Source organism: Chelonoidis abingdonii, chromosome 1 (genome assembly GCF_003597395.2).
Source record: "Chelonoidis abingdonii isolate Lonesome George chromosome 1, CheloAbing_2.0, whole genome shotgun sequence".
Classification (NCBI taxonomy): Eukaryota; Metazoa; Chordata; order Testudines; family Testudinidae; genus Chelonoidis; species Chelonoidis abingdonii.
Genome location: NC_133769.1, coordinates 110,597,735 through 110,621,781, shown reverse-complemented (window position 1 = coordinate 110,621,781; position 24,047 = coordinate 110,597,735). Strand labels below are relative to the sequence as shown.

Genomic DNA, 24,047 nt, shown 5'->3' with positions numbered 1-24,047 from the left:
TTGGTATCGGCATAAAGATTAGGCTCCATTTCCGATGTTCTGTGCAAATCATTTAGTGAAAACTGTGTTTCTGCCAGAAGGAAGACACACAGTCCCACAAGTGAACTGATGCTACAGTAGGTGGCGAGATGTGTGTTGCGATCCCTCCTTGAGGAGGAGTATTGTAGGAAGTTACAAAAGGGCACTACAATGGAGGATACAGAGTGATTTACAGAAGCAATCTCAGTGAAAGCAGTGTTTCACATTCATTGTTCAAAGTGTCTACTTTTGAAACTGGGTGATATTATTTAAAAAAAATGCAAAACCTGTGTGAAACGCAACAATAAGGCTGCAGAGTGAAGCTCTTGGAAGTCAAGAAATGTTAAGACTAATCTGCTACCTTAACTGTGTCCTTCAGGAATGTGTATTATGACACTGTCTTATATCTTCTTGTTGTACAATTGACCTTAACTTTTGCATTTCCTAACATTAAAACTGGGGGGAGAGAAGGGTGTGGGGAAGAGTAGGTATAACTATTTAATTTTCTAGATTTTTATTTTCTTGGTGAAAAAAGGAAATAAAGAAATGAAATGCCTCATTCCATAGCTGACAGGCACTAGTTGACCAAAGGATGATTGGTGACTGCTAGTCTCTCAGGATAAATATGCATTTCCATACCTGTACATATATATCCCTGTCAGTGCACAGATTAAAAAATGTTTAAGGTAACATAAGAGCCCCTGGCCAGCTCACCAGTTCCGTTTTTGTTTGCAGCTTAATGCAATCTATGGCCTTAATCTTAAAAAGCTTAAACCAGTCCAAGACTTCAGATCAATTTAAGCTGCTTACACCACTTCAAGGCCTTAAATAATTTTAAAATGCAAAAAAAGAGTAAAAAAAAAAAAAATCAAAATTAACAGGGTAACGAAAAGGGAGGGGACACTCCTGCCTGTTAACCAGTTTTGAAAGGTCTGTGTCCAAGATGTGCACATACAGAGTAGCTCTTTGTCCCCCTCTAGTGTCTAAACCACATATAGGTGTTAATTATGTGACCGTCCTGTGGTGGTATTACACATGCGCTTCCTGAGCACCGCATGCATGCACCCGGCGCCGATTTTTAAGTGAACGTCTCCCAGTGTCATGGACAAATTCAAATGAGCATGCTCAGCATTTGGAAATGCTCTGAACTTTGTCAAACCACAGCTACCATTTGTCAAACCAAGGAAAGGCACCATTCCTCAGTGAAGACTACATTTATGCCCTTCTTCAATGTTTATGTTTTAGCCATTGATTATGTAGTTCTATTTGAAAGGGGATGTGTGTAAGTGTATGTATCTGCCATCACTCACAAATGGATGAAAAGATTTTGTATAAGCTTCCCAAAATTATTCATCTTTGAGACGAGAACAAGCATGAGAAATTGGATTCCCAAACGAGAATGTTATGAAAAGTTATAGGCATGTAAAACAGAATCTCATAATGGAAAGCGTTTTCAGCTTTCACCATAGCAACTGTTTCTGCTGTGACCACTATAAGAGATGCAACAAAAAGAATAAATAGAGATCACGACCATTTTGCCACATAAAAAGTTGCTAAAAAAAGAAATTGCATTAGCCTCTGCCATTTTTAGCTGAACTCCATGGAGTTTCATCCTGTCTCAGTTTTTTCCCTTCTTGCCTCTCCTTGGTAGCTGCCATCAAGGTACTTCATATCTGCCTTGGAGAGATCAATCACAGGGCTTTGCCACATGCTTGTTTTTACTAAATCCCTACATTTTGTTTGACAAATCAATTAGCAGTAGAATTATTATTTTTGTGAGATGGAGCCCACAGACAAGTGGAATAAAGGCCCTATTGTTCACCATCATATGCAAGTTTCAATGTAGGTTAAATTTGGGATCCAAAGGACCCATTCGTGGCTGCATACACAGACACTGCAGTTGTCATTTAATTGCAGATATGCACCGCACAGGCATAGGCGATACAATGCATAACCTTGGACTTCTTGAAGACAAGCCTGTACTTGGTGAGCTAGAGGAGGATATGCATGTGTGTTACAAAGAGACAGACTGATACACACAAGAGCTCTGATATATAAACCTACCTAAACTGTTAGCAATTATCCACACTCTCTCTCTCTACCCCACATACCAGTAGTCAGTTTATTCTGAGCAGGGCCAGCTCCAGGCACCAGCTCAGCAAGCAGGTGCTTGGGGCGGCCAAGGGGAAGGGGCGGCACGTCCAGCTCTTCGGCAGCTGGTCCCTCAATCCCTCTCGGAGAGAAGGACCTGCCGCTGAATTGCCGCCGAAGAAGAAAGCAGCGCGGTGGAGCTGCTGCTGATCACAGCTCCCCCCTACCCCCCACTGCTTGGGCGGCAAAAACCCTGGAGCCAGCCCTGATCCTGAGATTTCTATTTGCCAGGTGATTTATTTTCCTCAGCGTCATCCTGCTCACTGAGAGCTTGGATAGTACCAGTGATTTTTTGGAAGCCACTTGGCACTGATGCACACTGGCATGCTACACATGGCTGTACTGTATTCCCGCCAGTCCCTTGCAACAGTGCGACATGCACTATTCATATGTTGCTTTGGGCACCAGAAGAGGGCACCACCCTCTTCCCAGACCAGAATGCAGAAACAGATGTGAGTAGAATCTCATATACTTATACCTGGTTGGGTGTTTTCTTTAACACACATCCCTGCTTGGCATATCTGGAAGAAAACACCAAATTGTGCTGGCAACCTGCATACTGATCCTTGACTTTCTTTTTTGTCACACTTCTTCTTTGTCTGCTTATCACTCCTGTAACAGCAGCCACAGGGGAAAGTGGGTATTGATTACTGATATGGGGAAGGGGTATGTAAAGCATTTGTAACCCTGACCCATATCATGTGACTAGGGCCAGACAGTAAGGATAAGTCACTTAGCAGCACTCCTGTGTGGTGTCAGAAGAAAACTAAATCTGTGGTGAAGATGGAACCAGTCAGAGCTCCCAAAGTCCTCAGATTGGCATATCACTGGGGGAAGGGATTGAAGCACTTCCACATGTTCCTAGAAGCAAGTGCTAATACAGAAAAATTAGACAGGAAGAAATCCACCACACTTGCTACATGGGGAAGGCCAACAAGCCCTGGAGACCAATAGTACCTTCCAGTGGGATCCAGAAGGTACTCCAGATTGCTAGATAAGGCCATTTAAAAATGTCCTGAAGTCTATTTCACCGAGGAATGTCACATGCAAAAGACAAGGAATAAGCTGCGAGGTGAGACCTCTGATCATTTTGTGACAACACTGCATACTAAAGCTAAATTGTGCAAACAGGGACATTTAGAAGATGGAATAATTTGTCTATTTGCTAACGATAGACTGAGTTATTGAAGGTAAAACTGATATCTGGCTCAAAGCCACGTTATTGCAAGACCTAGACGTGACTTTGCAATGAATAGTGAATATTTGCAAAACAAGTGAAAACTGTGCTTCTCCAATGACAGTGTTAACAAACAGTGAAAAAACAAAAGTGCATCTCTAATTAGAGTGTATATTAAGGCATAAATAGATACTACCAGGGTAAACAAATGGCAGAGAGCATATTTGTTTGCAATAAAAGTGATTGTAATAACATGATGAAAAAGTGGTCATCATAAAGGGTGCTATGTTATGCAATATACAGTGCTCTACCAAATTCATGGCCATGAAAAATGCATCCCAGATGTGAAATCTGGGCTCCCCCCGTGAAATCTGTAGACCAACATTTCTCAAATTGGGGATCCTGACCCAAAGGAGAGTTGGGGGGGGTCACAAGTTTATTTTAGGGGGGTTGCAGTATTGCCACCCATACTTCTGTCCTGCCTTCAGAGCTGGGTGGCCAGAGAGTGGCGGCTGTTGGCCAGGCACCCAGCTCTGAAGGCAGCATTTCGCCAGCAGCAGCACAGAAGTAAGGATGGCAATACCACACCATGCCATTCTTTACTTGTGCGCTGCTGCATTCAGAGCTGGGTGGCTGCTGACTGAGGGCCCAGCTCTGTAGGCAGCAGCACAGAAGGGTGGCAATACCATACCATGCCATTCTTACTTCTGTGCTGCTGCTGGCAGTGGTTCTGCCTTCAGAGCTGAGCTCGCAGCCAGCAGCCATCGCTCTCCAGCTGACCCGCTCTGAAGGCAGCATCACCAGCAGCAGTAAGGGTAGCAGTACTGCAACTCCCTCTACAATAACCTTGCAACCCCCCCACAACTCCTTTTTGGATCAGGACCCTTACAATTACAACACCATGAAATTTCTGATTTAAATAGCTGAAATCATAAAATTTATGATTTTTAAAATCCTGTGACCATGAAATTCACCAAAATGGACCGTGAATTTGGTAGGGCCCTAGCAATAAAAAACTATTTTGCAACAGTGTGTTGTTCTCAGTATGAATTGAAAACAAATACAAAAGCAAAATATATTCATGATTGTACAGCTGAAGAACACAGCTCTGATGAAGATCATGAAATTGACAATAATAGAGTTCTTTGTTGGGTCTCTTAATACATTTGCAAAGGAAAGTTCTGCAACAGATTATTTTTGACACTGGAAATAAATTAACAAAAAAGTGAAGCTCAAAATAGAGCTAAGTGCAATGTAATCAAACTTAGCACACACACCTACTAGAGAGAGAAAGAGAGAGAGAGAGAGAGACTACTGACATTAAAATTAAAAAAATGTTTTATACAGTGGGCACAAATTAACCTATGTGACAAAGCTACATTTGCACATCTGTGTAAGCACTATCACTCAGCAGAGTATGAAACAGTGAAAGAGAAAACCCCATGTATGCCTGGGGTAGAGAGTAGGCTGCAAATGCAGATGATCAAATGGGTGATTAACTTGTCTACTGTCCACAGGTTGACCAGATAGCAAGTGTGAAAAATTGGGATGGGAGTTGAGGGAATAGGTGCCTATATAAGACAAACCCCAAATATCAGGACTGTACCTATAAAATTGGGACATCAGGTCATCCTAACTGTCCAGAACACAAAATATATTCTTAAATAACTTGATGAGGTGTTGAGGGAAGTGGGATGCATTGACAATATAAGAGTTCACATTGATAGAGACCTTAGTGTGCCACCAAACCACATAACACCTCATTAGCACTGAAAGAGAAAATGAAAGCTGAACCTGACCTGATGGTAAAACTAGATGCTGTTGAGTGAACAGACACTAACTAACTGGAATGATCAGGACGGCCACTGTAATAAAGCCAAACAAGTTAAGAATTTGGACAAAGTCAAAAGTTTTGAGTTAGGGCACCAAACATGAGTGCTACCCCCTGAGAACTGATATAGGGTTCATGTCTAGAGGACCTCTAAATATTTAGGTTTTGATGCAAGTCAAGGCAGGTCTGAGTCAATATATAAAGTATAAAACTCTTTGCCTTTCATTTCTTTTGGTCGATATATGTTTAAGAAAATTCCTGTTGGGATTGTCTCAGCACTCTGACGTGCATGAAGGCATCAGGTGAAATTCTGGCCCCACTGAAGTCCACTGGAATTTTTCTATTAATTTCAGCGGGGCCAGATTTTCCCCATCATGCCCCAGATCTTTAAGACTCTGTATGGGATGGAAGTAACTGTTGATGATCTGCTGGCCGAGGGTAAAAATGATCTGCTGAATTAGGGTAAAAATGATCAACAAGAGATGGCATAATATTCTGCCGCATATCAAAGAAAAGATTCTCAGATTGAACAGCATGAGGTCAGAAATGCTATACATATTTCACAGCGCCCATCTGGGTATTTAGAAGTGTAAGAAGAGAGGCTAAAAAATCCTATTATGACCAAGCAAATGCTGCCATCAAAGATAAGGTATCCAAGTGTGAAATCTGCAATAAATAGACTGCAAAATAACCCCAGAGGCCATGAGAGATTCCTGATCTCTGTTGGTATAGATACATTTGAACTAAACAGGAAAGATGACTTCTTACTAGTGAATTTTTTTAACTTGTTGCAAGACACATTGAATAACAATGTAATAACACATCGCAAATCACCATTTACTTGTCATGGGATTCCAGATGAGCTAATAACAGATAATGGCCCACAATTCACACATAACTCATTTGGCCATTCTTCTGATTTATTAGATCAAGCAGGTCCTTACTATGCACAGTCACATGGGCTAGCTGCTGAGATCGGAAGACAAGTAGCGGGGTCAGGAGCAAGCCAGGTCAGAATGCCAGGATGTCAGGGTCAGGAACCAAGTTGCGATAGCAAGGTCGGAGTCAAGCCAGGTCCAGATACCAGGAAGTCATACCAGGAAGGTCAGGCACTAGGTTTCCAACAGCAATTGAATAGTGACATCAAGGACAAACCAGGGTCAGAGCCAGAGTCTAGCATCTGCCAGAAGCAGGGTCTGGAGTGGAAGCAGGCTATCAGTCTGTGTCATTGCTCAGACAGCTCCTCATGTCGGCTTCCTCGTTTAATTACTGGCATCAGCCAATCAGTGGGCTGTGAGGGGCTGCCACTCAGCCGCTGCTGGGTGGTAGTGCCTGTCAAGCCTAGCTTCACAGGGTCCTCTCATGGCTTAACCCTCCCGTGGTGCTGCAGCAACATCAGTGGCCCAGAAGCCTCCTGGTCCCAGATTTTAGCCCTGCAGGTTCTTAGAACAGCCAAATAAAACTATGGAGAACACTGACTCTCTGCTTTTTTAGGACAACCACTAGAATACTACTTGACAATGCTCATGTGCTGACAGAAGTAACACCTGCCCATCAAGTCACTGTTAGTGGAAAAACACCAAGAGCAATAAATAGGCTCCAAGTTGCAGATTCATCTCAGTGGCTAACCTGACCTCTGCAGTAGACACTAGTATGAGAACAAGAAGAGACCATGTGATCAGAAAGCCAGAGGTTCAGAGATGGTAGTTACTGACAGATATTGAATATCCTGACCTCCAACCTAGATGTCTCTATCTGTCTGTTTTATTCATTGACTGTTTCAGATTGTGGTTGTTATTTTGGGGTGATATTTCATTTGTATTTGACTTTAAAAAAGTCAGGGAGTATGTAACAGTAGCCACTAGAGTCTGTGGCTACTTATCCATGCCACATGACAGGGGAATAATCTTCTGTAACTCTGACTCATGTCATGTAACTATGACTGACCAGAAAAAAAAGTTCAGTCTCTTAACAACACCTTTTTATTACAAGCACCTCACTATTTGTCAGATTTAATAAAACAGTCAATGCATCTTATTTCAGTTTGAATTTGCCTAGTTTCAATTTCCATCCACTAGATCTTGTTCTTCCTTTGTCTACCAGGCTAAAGAACCTTTTAGTATGAGATCTCTCCTCCTTATGTAGGTAATTCTAGAATCTAGACCACGACCAAGTTGCTTCTTAACCTTCTGTTCCACAGGCTAAAGAGATTGAGCTTAAGTCTTTCATTACAAGGCACATTTTCTAGACCTAAAATCATTCTTGTGGCTCTTCTCTTAACATGCTCCAATCTTTCAAAATCCATTTAAAAACATGGATGCCAGAACTGGATGCAGTATTCCAGCAATGGCCTCTCTAATACTGTGTGTAGAGATAACACTCCCTCCCTACTCTAACTTAATATTCTCATTTATATTTCAAAGGACTGTGTTCGCCCTTTTAGCCGCAGCATTGCATTGGAAACTCTCATTCAGCTGGTTATACACTATGATCTTTTCAGAATCATTGCCTTCCAAGTTACAGTCCTCTCTTCTGTGACCTATATTCTTTATTCCAAGATGTATGACCTTTCATTTAGCTGTATCAAAATGCTTGTTGTTTGACTGTCCTAAGTCTACCAAGAGATCCAGGTTGCTCTGGATAAGTGATCTGTCCCCATTGTTACTGATCACTGTACCAAACTTTGTGTCATCTGCAAACTTTATCAGTAATGATCTGTTTTCTTCCAAATCACTAATAAAATTGTTAAACACGACTGAGCCAAAAAATGATTCTTATGCCACCCACACAGAAACACTTCCAGTCAGTAATAATTTCCCATTAGGAACTCTGTTTTGAAATCTATCAGTTAGCCAGTTTTTAATCCATTTAATATTGTGTGACATTGATTCTGTATAGTGTTAATTTTTAATCAGACCATCCCAGAGTACTAAGTCAAACTTCTTATAGATATCTGAGCATGTTATATCAATAGTTACCTTTATCAACCAAACTCGTAATCTCATAAAAAATCATATCCACTTAATTCAACAGACCTATTTTCCATAACATTGCAAGTACTGAGTCCTCACAGTGAACAATTTGCAAGCGTCCACAGGCTGAAGTGTGTTTGCACAGAACATTTGTTGAATACAAGTTTGTGTCGATAGGCATGGAGAGTGCTAATGTTGTTGGTCCCACTGTACCCAGAAGGGGAATGATTATTTGTGTCATTTCCAGTTTATCACTACTAACGCACTTACCTCTGCTGACACTAGACATGCCTGTCTGTGCTCCTTACTCCTATCTGCACCACAACATGACACAAGTGAGCAATAAGAAGCAAATCTGTTGAAATCGTGATCTCATCATCAAAGAACCATGTGCAAAAAAAAGGACTAAATCGATAAATAAACTATTTATTCTGAGTCACTCACCCAGCTCTGCCTGCGGGGTTTGACTCTGATCTCATTTACACAAACACCATTGGCTTCAGTTATGTCACTCTTGATTTACATGTATGGAAGATCAGAATCAAATCAGACATCATGGCATTTCAGACAACCTTGAAACCATATATAAGATGCAGAAAGGCAGAAGACATTTCTTTGCAAAACAACATCCTTACCTCCCATGAGGAAGAGAAGCCCTGCTACATACTGCATAAGGCCTCGATCCCAGCAGCACCCCAGCACCCCAATAATCCATCCAAAGAGGATGATGGCTACAGCCATGCCCATAAAGCCAGCCGTCATCCTACGCAGATCTGCAAAGTGGAAGAGAGAACAATAAGATGCTTGTGAAATTCGATAAGTTATTCTGATCAGTTCTTCATAAGAACTCTAACCCAAACATCTACCTTCTTTTGCACAGCGTTGTGAGTGGTCGGCACAGTAGGATTTGTGTCATGATGATACAGAGGAAGGACAGTCCAGTGGTGAGGGAGCTAGCTTGGGACTTGGGAGACCAGGGTTCCTTTTCCTGCTTTGCTAACGATTTCCTGTGTGACCTTGATCAAATCACTTAAGGTATGTCTACACTATACACCACTGGTGGTGATGTGTAGGGTATGTATAGCTATGTGCCGCAATGAAAAGCAGGCTAAGTCCACACTGTGGTTTGTAGCTACACATGTCAGGGGGAGGGCAGTGGGGAAAGGCTCCAGCAGTGGGGAACTGCTGGAGCCTTTCCCCATTGCCTCCTCGATACCTGGAGTCTTTCCTTGGCATAGAGAAAGGCTTCAGCAGCAGAGAGCTGCTGAAACGCTGCCCTCCCACTGCCAGAGCCTTTCCCCCCTGCCAACTACTTTCCCTGTGATGGGGAAAGGCTCCGGGAATAGGACACTATGCTGCTAAGCATAGCAGTGTAGATCTGGAAGGCACTGCTCGGGCATGTAGACAGCCAGGTAGGGTAGATATCCACTGGGTTCAGGTGTGTCTTACCTTGCCTAAGCAATGCCTCACCATCTACACTGCTATTTATACCCATGCAAGATAGCCTGCAGAGCATGTACTCTACATGTCACTGTAAAGCGTGTGCAGTGTAGACATACCTGTAGTCTCCCCTTGGGCCTCAGTTTCCCACCTGTAAAGAGGGGATAATAGCATTGCCGTACCTCACCTGGGTGCTGCGAGGATAAATATATTAAAGACTGTGAGGTGTTCAGCTATCACGGTGATGAGGGCCATATAAGTACCTTATATACAAAGGATTGTGGCACGGAGCAGACACTTTTTTCCCTCCTTTGGCTTTGGATGGCGAATATTTCAAATGCCTTTTTGGTGGGGAGGTGTTTTGGTGCTACAGTCAGGAGTGAAGAGCAGTGGCAGAGCTAAGGAAGGGCAGGTGCCTGGAAATAAAGCATCTGGCCACACTAAAGATTAGGAATGAGGCGCATCACCACAACTGTGCGTGTTACATGCATGCCTGCACAGAACCTGTCAGCACTGTGGCTTGCTTTAGGACATGACACAACAGTTATGAGCATTTCATAGGAGCAAAACAGAGTGGAAGAAAAAACATTCCAATTAAAATTTTCCCATGTCCTACAGCAGGATTCTCCAAAAAAGGAGGGATGGCTGCACTGCCATCTCCTGCCCGCACACAGGAGCTAAATCAAACATTTTCACCGCTATTTCCAGTGTGAAATGTGAAGCTATAGTGTCTACATGGCTACTGAAACTTCAAGGATTGCTAGAGTCAATGAGCTCCTTGACACCCTCAGATCAGATAGCCAGAGTGGGGGCACTTCCATTAAAATGAACATTTAACTATTTTCAGCTACACATATGCATGCACGGTCATACTCACCACACACAGGAAAAATTCCACACAAGGCAGCACCACAAACACATTCCCTCCCACTTGAAGCACATTTTACTTGCAGAGGATTTTTCTTCTTCTTTCAAATAACAGAATGCATGTGGGAGGAAGGGATGCAAAAGGGGGATTTGAAAACAATGAATCAGCCACTGGGTCTAGGATAGCTTTTCTCCTTGGTTGGGGCGAGGGAAAAGCTGGCCTGCAATAGTGGTGACTAACTCCCACAGACCAGCTCCAATTCTCTATTTTCTCTTTGCCACAATGGATCACGAGGACAACTAATGCCATCGGCCTAAGCTTCTCACCCATCCTGGGATCTGGCCAGACAGTTCAGATTTTCACCTGGCTCCCTGTCCCACAACATTTGTGCAAGTTCAGCTTGTAGAACACAAATTCCCCTATGCATGTAATGCTAGCATGCATCAATGATGTTGTCACCATCTCATGTCTCCTTGTCACTTTTGTTGTGGTTGTTGTGTAAGTGAGACTGTTTTACAGAGACAGTGATCCTTACTCCTAGGACAGAGGGATCACTACTGAGCTCAAGATTGCCAGGTTCTCTTACAAAAGACAAGTCTCAGACTCCCACTTTCTGTCTTACTTAGAGAAACTTTTCCTGGTGGCCCTGATGACCAATAAGCAAAAGTGAAAAGAGAGTCCAAAGTATTTGAATATATTTAGGAGGTCCCTGGTGCAGGAAAACCAGATATTTCCTACAGAACCAAAGCACCTGTACTGGTATCTGGTCCTCTGAGGGTTGTCAGAGGGATTGTTTTTTAACTGAAGAAGAATCTGAGTAGCCATCTTCAGTGGCAGAGTAGGTTGACATACTGGCTTTTAACCCATGGGTTCAAATCCTAATACAGGTGTCAAAGGAAAGGGTTTGCTGATCTGTTCCTTGTCTTTAAAGCCTCAGTACATGTATCACAAAACCACTGCATAATTGTCTGTGTTGTTCACAAGAGACCCTTGACTTTAACCCAAGTTAAGAACAAACTGTTTTTCCTTGTGAAGACAGAGCCCAACACCCCTAAGTGTTTGGCCTAAATATCCTCAGCAGTATTTATTCTGCTCCATGAGAGGAATGCCTCCCTAAACTGCCTCTACATTCTAGCTGGGAGTTAACCCTCAAAAACCCAGCCCGCTGACTGTCTTGACAGAGCCACTTCTCAGAGTATATCTACACATGGGCTTCAATGTGGATAATACAAGCCCAACTCAGACGCTTGGTATGTACTGAGCTTACTAGTCTACTCTGACCTGTCTTCATTGCTATTGTTACTTGCACTAGCTGGATTCAAGCTAATGTGGGTAGCTCGCCCATGCAGATTTTGCTGTGTAGACACCCCCTGAGAAACTCCAGAGGACTGGGGTGTGGGAGTGCAGCAGGATCTCTTTCTTATTTCACCTGCCAAACAAAGGGCCTGTTTCTCCCCATTGAAATTAGAAGTTTTGCCATTTACTTACTTAAATGGGAGCAGATGCAGGACCTAGACTCCTGGATCCAACTTGTAGGAGTGTCTCTAGTGCTGGGGTTCATTTCATCTGATCACCCTACCTGAGAGGTATCAGCACTGGGGTTCCTTTTCTCAGCACCAAGTTGCAGTCTATTAACCTCATTACAATCCTGGGCTAAGTCCTCTTATGGAAAAGGAGAAGTGGCCCATACTTGATAAAGGTTAACTTTTGGCTGACATTGAAAATCAAGCAGAAAAGTTTTATTTATGTTCTGTTTAAAACTCCACTTCCCCTGAATTTTCCCTCAGCTCATTTAAAAATTCCCACCACTTCCTCCTCCCAGCAACTCTCCTCTCAGAAGGCCTTCCACTAGGCTCATCTGGAAGAACTACAAAATAAAGATAAACTTCCTTTTTGTTCAAAACCAGTTCAGTTTCTGTCCCGCCACGACCACCCCTAGAGGGCACCATTTGCAAATTGCAATGGCAGGAAAGGGGACTTGTAAGTTGTTTGCATAAACAGCTCTCGCCTGTCTGACAATATCTCCCTGGCACTCCTCACCTAGCAGAGCTCTCAGGATGTCAATGTTAAGAACAAGTCTATTCAAAGTGATTCTTCCATGGGAAAGTAGTTAATGCAGCGCATCACTGAATCAGCACTGTCCGGCTGTTTAGAAAAGAGGAGGCCAGAGAATGGAAGCCTGTCTCCCTTAGGCACAGGCCTATAGTAGTGGCATTATTACTATTATTGGTTTGTTTAAATGCTACTCGGCAAGGAAGGAAGGGTAGAAAAATCAAGGCTTTGCTTTGCATCAGAGAATAGAATAATAGAAGATCAGGGTTGGAAGAGACCTCAGGAGGTCATCTAGTCCAACCCCCTGCTCAAAGCAGGACCAACACCAACTAAATCACCCCAGCCAGGGCTTTGTCAAGCTGGGCCTTAAAAACCTCAAAGGATGGAGTTCCACCACCTCCCTAGGTAACCCATTCCAGTGCTTCTCCACCCTCCTAGTGAAATAGTTTTTCCTAATATCAACCTAGACCTCCCCCACTGCAATTTGACACCATTGCTCCTTGTTCTGTCATCTGCCACCACTGAGAACAGCCGAGCTCCAACCTCTTTGGAACCCACTTCAGTAGTTGAAGGTTGCTATCAAATCCCCTCTCATTCTTTTCTTTTGCAGACTGAAGAAGCCCAGTTCTCTCAGCCTCTCCTCATTAGTCATGTGCCCCAGCCCCCTAATCATTTTCGTTGCCCTCCACTGGACTCTCTCCAATTTGTCCACATCCTTTCTGTAGTGGGGGGCCCAAAACTGGATGCAATACACCAGTGCCAAACAGAGGGGACTAATCACTTCCCTCGATCTGCTGGCAATGCTCGTACTAATGCAGGCCAGTATGCCGTTAGCCTTCTTGGCAACAAGGGCACACAGTTGACTCCAGGGGCAGCTCTAGGCATTTTGCCACCCCAAATACAGCAGGCACACTGCCTTCGGTGGCTTGCCTGCAGGAGGTCCCCGGTCCCGCGGATTTGGCGGCAGCCTGCGGGAGGTCCGCCAAAGCCACGGGACCAGCGGACCCTCCGCAGGCATGCCACCGAAGGCAGCCTGCCTGCTGCCCTTGCGGTGACTGGCAGAGCGCCCCCCGTGGCTTGCCGCCCCAAGCACGCGCTTGGCATGTTGGTGCCTGGAGCCGCCCCTGATTGACTCACATCTAGCTTCTCATCCATTGTAATCCCCAGTAATCGTTTTCTGCAAAACCGCCACTTAGCCAGTGGGTCCCCAGCCTGTAGCAGTGCATGGGATTCTTCTGCCCTAAGTGCAGGACTCTGCACTTGTCCTTGTTGAACTTCATTAGATTTCTTTTGGCCCAATCCTTCAATTTGTCTAGGTCACTCTGGACCCTATCCCTACCTTCCAGCGTATCTACCTCTCCCCTCAGCTTAGGGGGGAGTGTCATCCATGAACTTGCTGAGGGGTGCAATCCATCCCATCATCCAAATCATTAATGAAGATGTTTAACAAAACTGGCCTCAGGATCCTTAAGGCCTCATTAAGCTCTCCTTGTTGTGGTCATGGGAATGGGAGGGCTCTGATGTCAATAAACAGCAGGGCATAGGAGCAATATGATGGAATTTTGCCCAAGTTTGGTTAGCTTTGGTGATTTTTCTTGTGTAAAGGTATCCTGAAAAAGCAAACAAAACTGTGTTTGTGCCCTTTGATGCTTCCTTCTGATGTTTAAACACATCCTGAATGTTTCTGATTTTTTAAAAGGTTTTTTTATTTGTTTTTTACACTTTGAAATTCAGATCTCGCCATACACTATTTTTTCTTAGAAGACCCTCTGGATGAATGGAGAACAAGTAGGATTGTGATATCTCAGGAGAGTGAAACCTGATTGACCGAAGGTGCATCTACATTAGAGAAATGCATTGCTGAAACTTGTGCCAGTGGGACTGAACCACTGCGAATTGCAGTAGTGTAGCATGTCCTATGCTAGCCAGACTCTTTCAGGTTCACTGCTTTCCCTCCGTCCACATATGGCATGCCTTGCACTGCATTATGGGTTACCATCCCACAGTTCCTGACACTGCAGCAGGTACATAGACTGTAGCACTCATGAATCCACTTTTACAACATAATCAATGTTATGCTATTATATTCTACATATGATAATATCTAAAACTAATTACATCTTTTAGGAGTGTGGTTATATGTTATCATAAAACTGGTTATGACTGCATTTATTTGGTAAGTAGTATAATGTGTAATTCAATTTCAAATTCATCAACTGTTTGGCTACTAGTCCCAGTGGTTTACTAGGGCATGGGTTCTCATCCTGGGGGTCATGACCTCAGGGGGTCACAACCGCTCTCCCTTTCTTCATGGCTTGATGACAGGGAAGTCTTGACAATGATTTTTCTGTTGTTAATATAGGGCTATGATATGGAAAGGGATGAGAATCACTTTGTTTAGTTCAATGATTGCTTCATGTTAGTTCTGGCCCTGCAGAGGACCTGCGTATGCACCTCTGGGAACTATGCCTTCACTCTGTAAAGAGATGGGAGAGATTGCTCAGGCTGTTGCTCCATTGTCTCCTGACAAACTGTGGGCCAACTGCCTGAGAATTTAAATTACAACCTACACCTGCTGGAGGCGCTGCTCCAGAAAATCAATGCATTTCTCTTTCCTTTCATGTGCAGCTTTGTAGAAAGCTTTGCTAGGGAATTTTTTTGTTTCTAAATGCACAAGTGGTTTGTGTCTCACTGGGTCTTGTTCCCTAGGCTTGTTCCCTTGTGATGTTTCTTGTTATTCTTAAAGTCCCAGCTCCTGGAGTCATTTGGTTATCTGAGAATCTCAGCTTTCTTTCTTTCTTTCTTTCTTTCTACAAAAAAGTATGAACCCTAAAAGCTCAAAAACCAGAGGCAAATCAAAAAACACCCAAAATGTATTACTTTTTAAAATCTCATGATTTTTTGGGGAGCCTGCACCCACCAGCCACAGTGGTTCTGGCCTTGGGCTGGTCTCCAATCAGCTGTTTGGCAGGTGGGAGGCACTTGGGTGAGTGGAAAGGAGGGAGTGGAGGGTGGAGGGAGTTTTGAGGGAGGAGGCGGAGTGGGGGTGGGAAGAGGCAGAGTGAGGGTGCGGTGTTAGGGGAGGGAGCAGAGCGGGAGCAGCAAGAGGCAGATCAAGGGCAGGGTTGTGGGGGCAGAGTGTGGGTGGAGCCTGTAACTGGGAGTGGGTTTCATACCTTTGGGGGTGATGAAGCAGAAGGCAAAAGGCCCAGTGTCTCATAGTTAAGGACTCAGGGTGGACAGATTTGAGGAGACTGTGGACTGGAAGAGGATTTGGGGGCGCTACAGGGAGTAACTAGGCTGGTGATAGCCTGGGTTAGACCGTTGTGTTTGTGGGCTGGCTACCGGTATCAGAGCACTGAGGCATAGCAGCATAGAATGAAGGCACACAAAGTTACATGCAGGAGATGACAGAACTCTTGCTGGTCTGGGTGATCCTCAAAAGTCACACCCATGCACAATGCTGCTGGTGTGTATGACAAGCAACAATGCCAGCCTCATACTTGGCACAAGGAAGATGGGAAGGGGCTGGGATGGAGTTCATGCGTGATGATGATGTGGGCTGTGAGCCAGAGCCTCAAAGCTCACATTTAATAATGTGCGAGAGGAGGGATAGAATAGTCTCAAGTCTCAGACATGAAGCTGAGATGAGAGGGTTGAGAGCTATCAACCTCATGCACAATGCTGGGAAGAGAGATCTAAAAAAATCTCACAAGACTCCATGCATTCCCTAACAGCACTGCAGGCCTCAGCTGGAGAACATTTATTCTACAGGTTTCCTGGGTGTAATGAGAGGCAAAAGAGAAGCTGATGCAGATTTATTTTCTCTAAATAGCATGGGTAGGATCTTCTTGCTGTGAGTTTGAAAATGCCCCTCCCTCTGCTTTCAGCCAGACATCTGTCCATCTGTGGTTGTTATGCTGCTCTGGCTTGAATGTCATAATGTGCGGGAAGTTTCACACCCCAGTAACCACAAACGGAACATGTTTTGAATCAGTGTTGTTACTTGGAAAAATCAGAGTGCCTTTTTGACCATCGATGTTTCATTCTCTCTTTTGAAATCACAAGTGAAATCATGAGGGTTCAGTTTTTCTCCCATCGATACCTGTTTGCCTCTCTATAACCACAGGAGTTGAATATCTCACAAACATTAGAATTTTTTTCCCCTTGCAACAGCTTTGTTAGGAGGGAAAATGTGAGCTTTGTTTTAAAGATGGGAAACTAAGCCACAAAGAGATTAAGAATCTTGCCCAAGATGACACAGGAAATTTGTGGCAGAGCCAGGAAGTGAACCTAGATCACCTGAGTTTCAGGTGAGTGCTTTAACCACAAGAGCATCCTTCTGACTTCAGGATGCAGAATTGCACCCAGAGTTTGCTATAATCAATAAGAAGGGTACAGCTGCTATAAAGAATGGGCTAGGTATTCTGTGCTATACTGTTTACCCTCTTCCCTCGCCCCACACTCTGAAATAGGCTCTGGGTGCAGGCCCTAGAGGGAGAAGATCCTAAAGGAAATTTCTATGCCACAAGAATGGACTCTTGGTGTAACTGCTCCTCTTTCTCAAACCTCCCGCCCCCTGGATCAAAGACTAATCTGAATCAGATTGCTGTGCCCAGCTAGGCCTAGGTGTCTAGGGTTTGTGTTATAAATCAGAAATGGACTGGGACAATGTAAGCCTCCATACTAGGTCATTCTAATCCATGATCCTCCCAGATTTAGACTGACTTCAAATTTTTCTTAGCTATATTGGTTTATGTTTATCCAGAGAGACACCGGAATCACAGACATCTCACCCGTCCTTTGCTGGGGTACGTCTATTATACAGTTAAATTAAGCAGATCCCTGCACAAGTTCTTCTACAACTGTAAATTCTCTCACATGATCCAAGAGCAAGGTTCACTGACTTCAATGGAGCTGTGCTTATTTATATTAGCTGACCATCTGGCCCACAGTACTCTAAACCACAAACTTCTGCTAGGAGAATCAGCCACAGGGAATAGTCCTTCCCCTTTCCTCCACTCCAGAGCACACTGCTATCAAGCAGGAGATGTGTGAAACAGTCATTTCTACACTGACCTCGGATTTAGCACCATCACCAGCAGAACTCAATCACACTGGGTAAATCAGCACTACTGGAGGTGGTTTTAACTGTGCATTTTGTGGCTTGCTCATCTCATAGTTTAAATGCTGGTTTGGTGTTTTTCATTCTGTGAACAGCAAGATAATGGAAGAAATGCTTCCAGTCTGCCTGAAACACCATCAAAATGTATTCACCTCTGAGTTCCTTTTTTGCACAATTGCTGCTCTTGGAATCTCATTTTGCAAAATAAGGGTTCCTACAAAACGGCAATAACAAGAAAAACCTGTTTTAATATAAATAATAATAGTTTACATTTATACACAGGACCTTTCACTACAAAGTGATTCACAAATGTATATTCAAACCCACTGAAATGCAGCCACTTCTGGAAGGGAGAGGGGAATCAGGCAAATTGTCATAAACAGACAGCTAAGGGTTAATGTCTCTTTCACCTGTAAAGGGTTAACAAACAGTGACCTGCAACACCTGACCAGAGGACCAATCAGGAAACAAGATACTTTCAAATCTCGGTGGAGGGAAGCCTTTGTTGGTGGTTTTTGTGTTTTGCTTTGTTCTCTCTGAGTCCTGGAAGGGACTAGAGGTGCAACCAGGTTTCTGCCAATCTCCCTGCTACAGTCTCTTATATATTCAGAATAGTAAGTATTGAGTAGAAAGGCGGTTATAGTCTTGTGATTGTTTCTGTATTTGCAACTGTGTATCTGGCTGGTAGAGTTTTAATGTGTATTTGGCTAAAAGTATTTTAAATTGTATTTCTGCTGGAGAAAGCTTTTTCTCTATTGTCTATATAAGCTGAAAGACGCTGTAATATTTACCATCTAGATTACAGAGATAACTTGTACTTTTTTTCTTTCTTTTTATTAAAAGTTTTGCTTTTTAAGACCTGTTTGATTTTTCCCTAGTTGAGGCTCAAGGAAATTGAGTCTGTACTCACCGTGGAATTGGTGGGGAGAAGGGAATGATAAATTTCCTCTTTGTTTTAGATTCCCGGAGCTTGAATCTGTATTGCCTCTGGGTGAGGGGAGAGAGGAGGAGTAGAGGTGGAAGCCTCTGTTTTAAGATTCAAGGAGTTTAGATCACAGTATCTTCCAAGGTAACCCAGGGAGGGAAAGCCTAGGAGAGGCACTGGTGAGGGAAAGAGTTTACTTTCCTTGTGTTAGGATCCAGGGGGTCTGGATCTTGGGGGTTCCCAGGGAAGGTTTTGGGGAGACCAGAGTTTATCAGACAGTCAGAGTCCTGACTGGTGGCAGTGTATCAGATCTAAGCTGGTAATTAAGCTTAGAAGAATTCATGCTAGTACCTCATTTTTGGACTCCAATGTTCAGATTGAGGAAAGTATACTATAACACAAATAACACCAGCAAAATGGGAATTTTTTGCAGAGAGGTATTTAGAGAAATGCACAGAAGATTTTCTTAAGATTTCATCTGAAAAACACAAAGGTCTTGTCTAGACTAGAGTTTTGGTCCTGTTGTAACACTTGCCAAACATTTAACCCGTGTTAACTAATGTAGATATGTTAGTCACAAACTTTTGTTCCTGGTTGTGGTTCACACTAGTCAGGCTGAGCTCTGTCAGACATGGTGCGGTTGGGCTTATGGAAATTCTGACAAGTTTTTAATTTTTGTCATGAGGAACTGTCTGCCTAGGTGCTTACCTAGTAACCACCCTGCACCAGAGTGTCTCAGCACTCCCACAACTATTCAAAAATAGAAACACCAATAACACTCTCTCTCCCTCTCTTCTTTTCCATCTTGCAGGAAGAACAGCTTGATTAGTTTATAAGGTTCTTTTGTTTGGGGTTTTATGTGTCTGTATGACTCTGCTAAGATCATTAGGAAAGAAAAGCAAATCAAAGAGATGAGTTTTGCATTTAGTTGGGAATGTGCTGAGTCCGCGGTCACTATCTCTTGTGGCACTGAGTTCCATATTCTAAGTCAAACTCCTGTGAAAGTTCTGTCTTCTGCGTTCTTTGAGCCTCATCATTATGATAGTTTCCTTTTCCCAGTGGAATGTAGCTATTGTGTGAGAGTGCAATCTCTCATGCACCTGAGGCCAATCCCAAGGAAGGATTTGAACTTCAGAACAGAGCCAATGAACTGAACTTTGTGTTCAGTGGGGAACTAGTTCAGAAATAGGAGCACCAGAAAGCTGTGTTCATGGTGACCTGTGTTCATAAGCAGCTGCCTCTTCTACCAGGTGGAGCTTTTTCAGGTGATGTGGCTTCATTTCTAGATATGAGTTACAATAACCAAGCCTGGATGTCACAAATGCACAAATCACCGTGGCCAGGTCTGCATCTCATTGGACAGGGTTCAGTCTTCTGATCGGTGCAAATACAAGTCCCCATTTTTTTCTCAGCAGGCTATTTGTGTATCCCATAGCACTGAGGAGTCCAAAGAGACCCAGAGGTTGCAGACTGACTACCAGTGGCTCTCAACCTTTCCAGACTACTGTGCCCCTTTCAGAGTCTGATTTGTCTTGCGTACCCCCAAGTCACATCTCACTTAAAAACTATTTGCTAACAAAGTCAGACATAAAAATACAGAAGTGCCACAGCACACTATTATTGACAAATTGCTTAGTTTCTCATTTTTACCATATAAAGTAAATCAATTGGAATATAAATATCATACTTACGTTTCAATGTATAGTACATAAACGAGTCATTGTCTGTATGAAATTTTATTCTGTACTTTGTTAGTGCTTTTTATGTAGCCTGTTGTAAAAGTAGGCAAAAGTCTAGATGAGTTGATGTACCCCCTCAAAGACCTTTGTGTACCTCCAGGGATACAGATATCCCTGGTTGACAGCCACTGGACAAAACTGTCTGAAGGCAACTGCCATTACTAGAGGAGACAAGTTGTTTGAGGTGCTCCTCTCTCCCTACCAGAACCATCTCAACCTTGCCTGGGTTCAGCTTCAGCCAGCTGCTCTGCATTTAGGTGCTGGTTATGGCTCGGCACTGTGAGTACTGGGAGACTGCAGTGTTTATATCTGATGTAAAGGAGACAGAGAGCTGGCTGTCACCAGTGTACTGCTGGCACTTCAGCCCATGTTGTCTCCCCAGCAATCCCAACAGCTTTGGACAGATGTTGAATAATACGGCATGACTAGGATTGGTATCATTATAGAGCTTCAGGACAAAAACTCCAGATTGCAATGCACCGTCTTGACTCCCCGTCCCTATGTACTCTCATCACAGTGCACCCGAATGGTAGCAGGCTCCCAAATAAAGATGACCTTTGGGATTTGCTAATGTTCTGCAACCTATTCTCAAAGGACATGGGACAGACCTGCTAATAGCAGGGGGCCCTGAGAAATTTGAGATGGCTGGCAGCCCTACCTGCGGTCCCACTCTCACTCTTGGCTTTTGGTCCATAGTGCAGGGAGTGGGCGTGCAGGAAGAGACATGGGAGACATGGTGGAAATGAAAAGAGTCTCTTGACACAATAATAAAAGAAAGAAGGCAAAAAAGACATCTGGGTGGGTATGTGAGAGGAAAAAAAGAAAAGACAGGAAGTGTCTCATCAGGGACTGAAGAGAAGGATTTGTCTTCAAGAGACTTTCTGATATGGACATTAGGGAGGTCGATGCACGAAGGCTGCATTTGTACAGCGGAAGTTTAAGGAAGATTAGATGCAGCTCTGAACTGATGTAGAGGGTTTTACAACTGAAGGTAGAGAGTTTTACAACTGTCTGACCTTTGAGGAACCACATCACATGCTCCACTCTGCTGGCCAAGGAGGAATGCATTGCAGCTGGGCAACAGCACTTTAAATTGGACAGAGTGATTGCAATAGGAGGGTGTGGTGCACTCCCTTCCCTGCTCCCACTGTGCTATCTCTGTTCCACAGCATTTCTAGCTCTGCTGGTCGCAGGAGAGGCTGTGTGGAAAACTTTGCTTTTTAAATGGAAATTCTTCTGTATTCTCTAATAGTCTGGAAGAAAGCTGGAATAGGCTTGGGGTCTCAGAGCAAAGAACACATTCTTTCTTGTAAAGTGAATTTAGCGCTGGGGAAAGGTGTGGGATTGGCAGCCCTGAAAATTGAATTCCTCTATTTATCAACTAACCAGGGAAAAGGATCAGTGCAGGCTTCACCACACTGCCCGGCCAATGTACCTCAACCATGAGCTGGAGCGGCCCCTCTTGGGGTGAGGGGTGAGTTTTGTCTCCAGGGCCATTCAGTGCTCAGGCAGTCTACTGAGACAGCCAACAAAGGTGCCTGTTAAGGCCAAATTCTGTAAGGTAATGAGAACTTAATGTGAAGTGCTGAGCTGCCTCTGCTTCCTCTAAGATGGTGAGAGTTGAGGGTGTTCAAAAGCTCATGGACTATGTGGGGAGGTTTCTAGCACCTCACCGAACCAAATCCTGTGTGTAATTTGTGAGGGTGGTTTCTGCAATGTGAACTCCTATCTTCTAGGAACTCTGCTCCCTAGACTATTAGCTCAGGGCACATGAACCAATAAAGAGCCCAGCCAGGAGATGGCAGGGCAATTTCCAGTCAGGTACCAACCTGGACTTGAGAAAGAGGAGGATCCTGTGGTGAAAGTACTAGATTGGGATTCAGGAGATCTGGGTGCACTTCCTGGCTCTGCCATTGATTTCTCGTGTGACCATGGGCAAGTCACCTGATTTTCAAGGGTGCTGAGCACTCGCTGTTCACAGTGACATCAACTCGAGTTGTGCATGCTCATCACCTCTGAAAATCAGATCCATCATCTCTCTGATTCTCAGTTCCCTACCTGTAAGAGGAGAATAATACTTCTCCATCTTACAGGAGTTGAAAATATATTGCTTGTGACGCATTCAGATAACAATATGACAAGGCTATGTAAATAGATTTGAAAAAGTGACCTAGGTGCAAAAAAGCTCTGTATCACATTACAGTCCTTCATTTTTAATTCAATTCTATAACCCATTATGAAAAATGTGTAATTTAGTCCATTCTGATGAACATATAGTGGTGATTTATGGCTAGAAAAATCTGCACATCAGATGAAAGGGGAAATTCTGAGACCCCAAAAATGAGAATCAGGTGAGCACTGTGGGGGAAGACACCTTAAAGTTGGGAATAAAACACCCCCCAAACAATTCTGTCTAAATTAATTAGAGAAAAAAATGAGAATTGACTTTTTCCCCCCAGTTGCTTTGTTCAAGCTCATTTAAGACCAGGTCCTGAGAAGTTCACAGATCAGCCAGGCCAGTGAAGAGAGAGAAATGCCCCACAGGATGAGGGCCCTGTCTCTTCTTCCACTGGTTAACAGAGTAGCACATTATCCTTCTAAATGTATCATCATTCAGTCTACAAATGTCTTTCTGTGGAGGGCGCACACTTAGTCCAGGAAGGGCAAGAGACCTCTTACTCTATTCTATTCTGTCTCTTGTACTGCACCAATCATTGTGGCATCTGAGTGCCTTTTCGGCAGTAACCGCTCTGGAGCAATGTGATGGCCTCCCCTATCTAGGATTCCTTGACTAAGAGGAAAGAGGTGCTACCTAATCATTGTGGTGACTACTATTAAGATGGAATCTTGACTGTTGGAAGTACTTCACTCTCTGAATTCATGGGACTTGATTAAAATTTAATCTCAGGCTACCATATGTGAAACCTGAGTCTATCTGAGCCACGGCCAGCAAAACGTGGCAGAGGTTAATAGGGCAATGAGTAAAAGGGAAGAGAAAATGGAAAAGAGCTTAAAGAGCTTTTTCTCTTTCTTCCTCTTTGAGTGAGGGAAAGAACGAAAAAAGAAAGAAAGGATCCAACAGATGGAAGAAAGAAGAGCTATAAGAAGAGGGAGAAAGGAGGGGAAGAAATGAGAAAAGAAAGAGGGGAGTTCATATGAAAGATGAGAGGGAGACAAAGAGGAGGTGAGGAATAGGATGGTATGCAAGGACCTGATCCCAAGAGGTGCAGAGAGCTTTCCACAAAATGCAGATTCACCCTCAACTCCCACTGAAGATAAATAACATGGGAGGTACTCAGCACCTCCGAAGATTGGGCCCTGGGACAGATGGAAAGGGACAGACATTGTAGCACCATCTCTCATGTGCACTTCATACCATCACTTACAGACCATTGGCATTTCATCTGCTGCTACCCTCCCCGGCCCCTATCAAAATCTTCCTGCTCACTTTAGAAAGAGATTATTCTAAAGGTTTTCTTCTGTGTGTCTCCCCCTGCCCTCCCCCAGCAACCAATGGAATATTATGCAGTGCCAGCCCAAGAATAATGTCATCATAAAGCATTCAGAGCAGCAGGTTTGATAAATGGCTGGGATGGAAAAGGCTGGAGGCAGAAGGATGATATCTCTGCTTTATCAGCACCTCAGGGCTCTTTTCAAACATCCTCATTCCACAGAACCCAGCATTAAACATTTTAATTTAGGATTTTTGAAAAGCGTATTCTTATTTAGAAAAAAAGACTATTTAATAC

The 24,047-nt window shown here is 43.7% G+C and overlaps 1 protein-coding gene across 1 annotated transcript in view; it reads right to left on the bottom strand.

The window, feature by feature from the left end:
- Positions 1-24,047, bottom strand: part of TMEM178B (transmembrane protein 178B) — a 367,714-nt gene that overhangs the window by 30,312 nt on the left and 313,355 nt on the right. Inside the window, exon 3 of the mRNA XM_032783190.2 lies at positions 8,785-8,922. Coding sequence (XP_032639081.1) covers positions 8,785-8,922 — 138 coding nt within the window. The remainder of the gene's footprint in view (positions 1-8,784; positions 8,923-24,047) is intronic.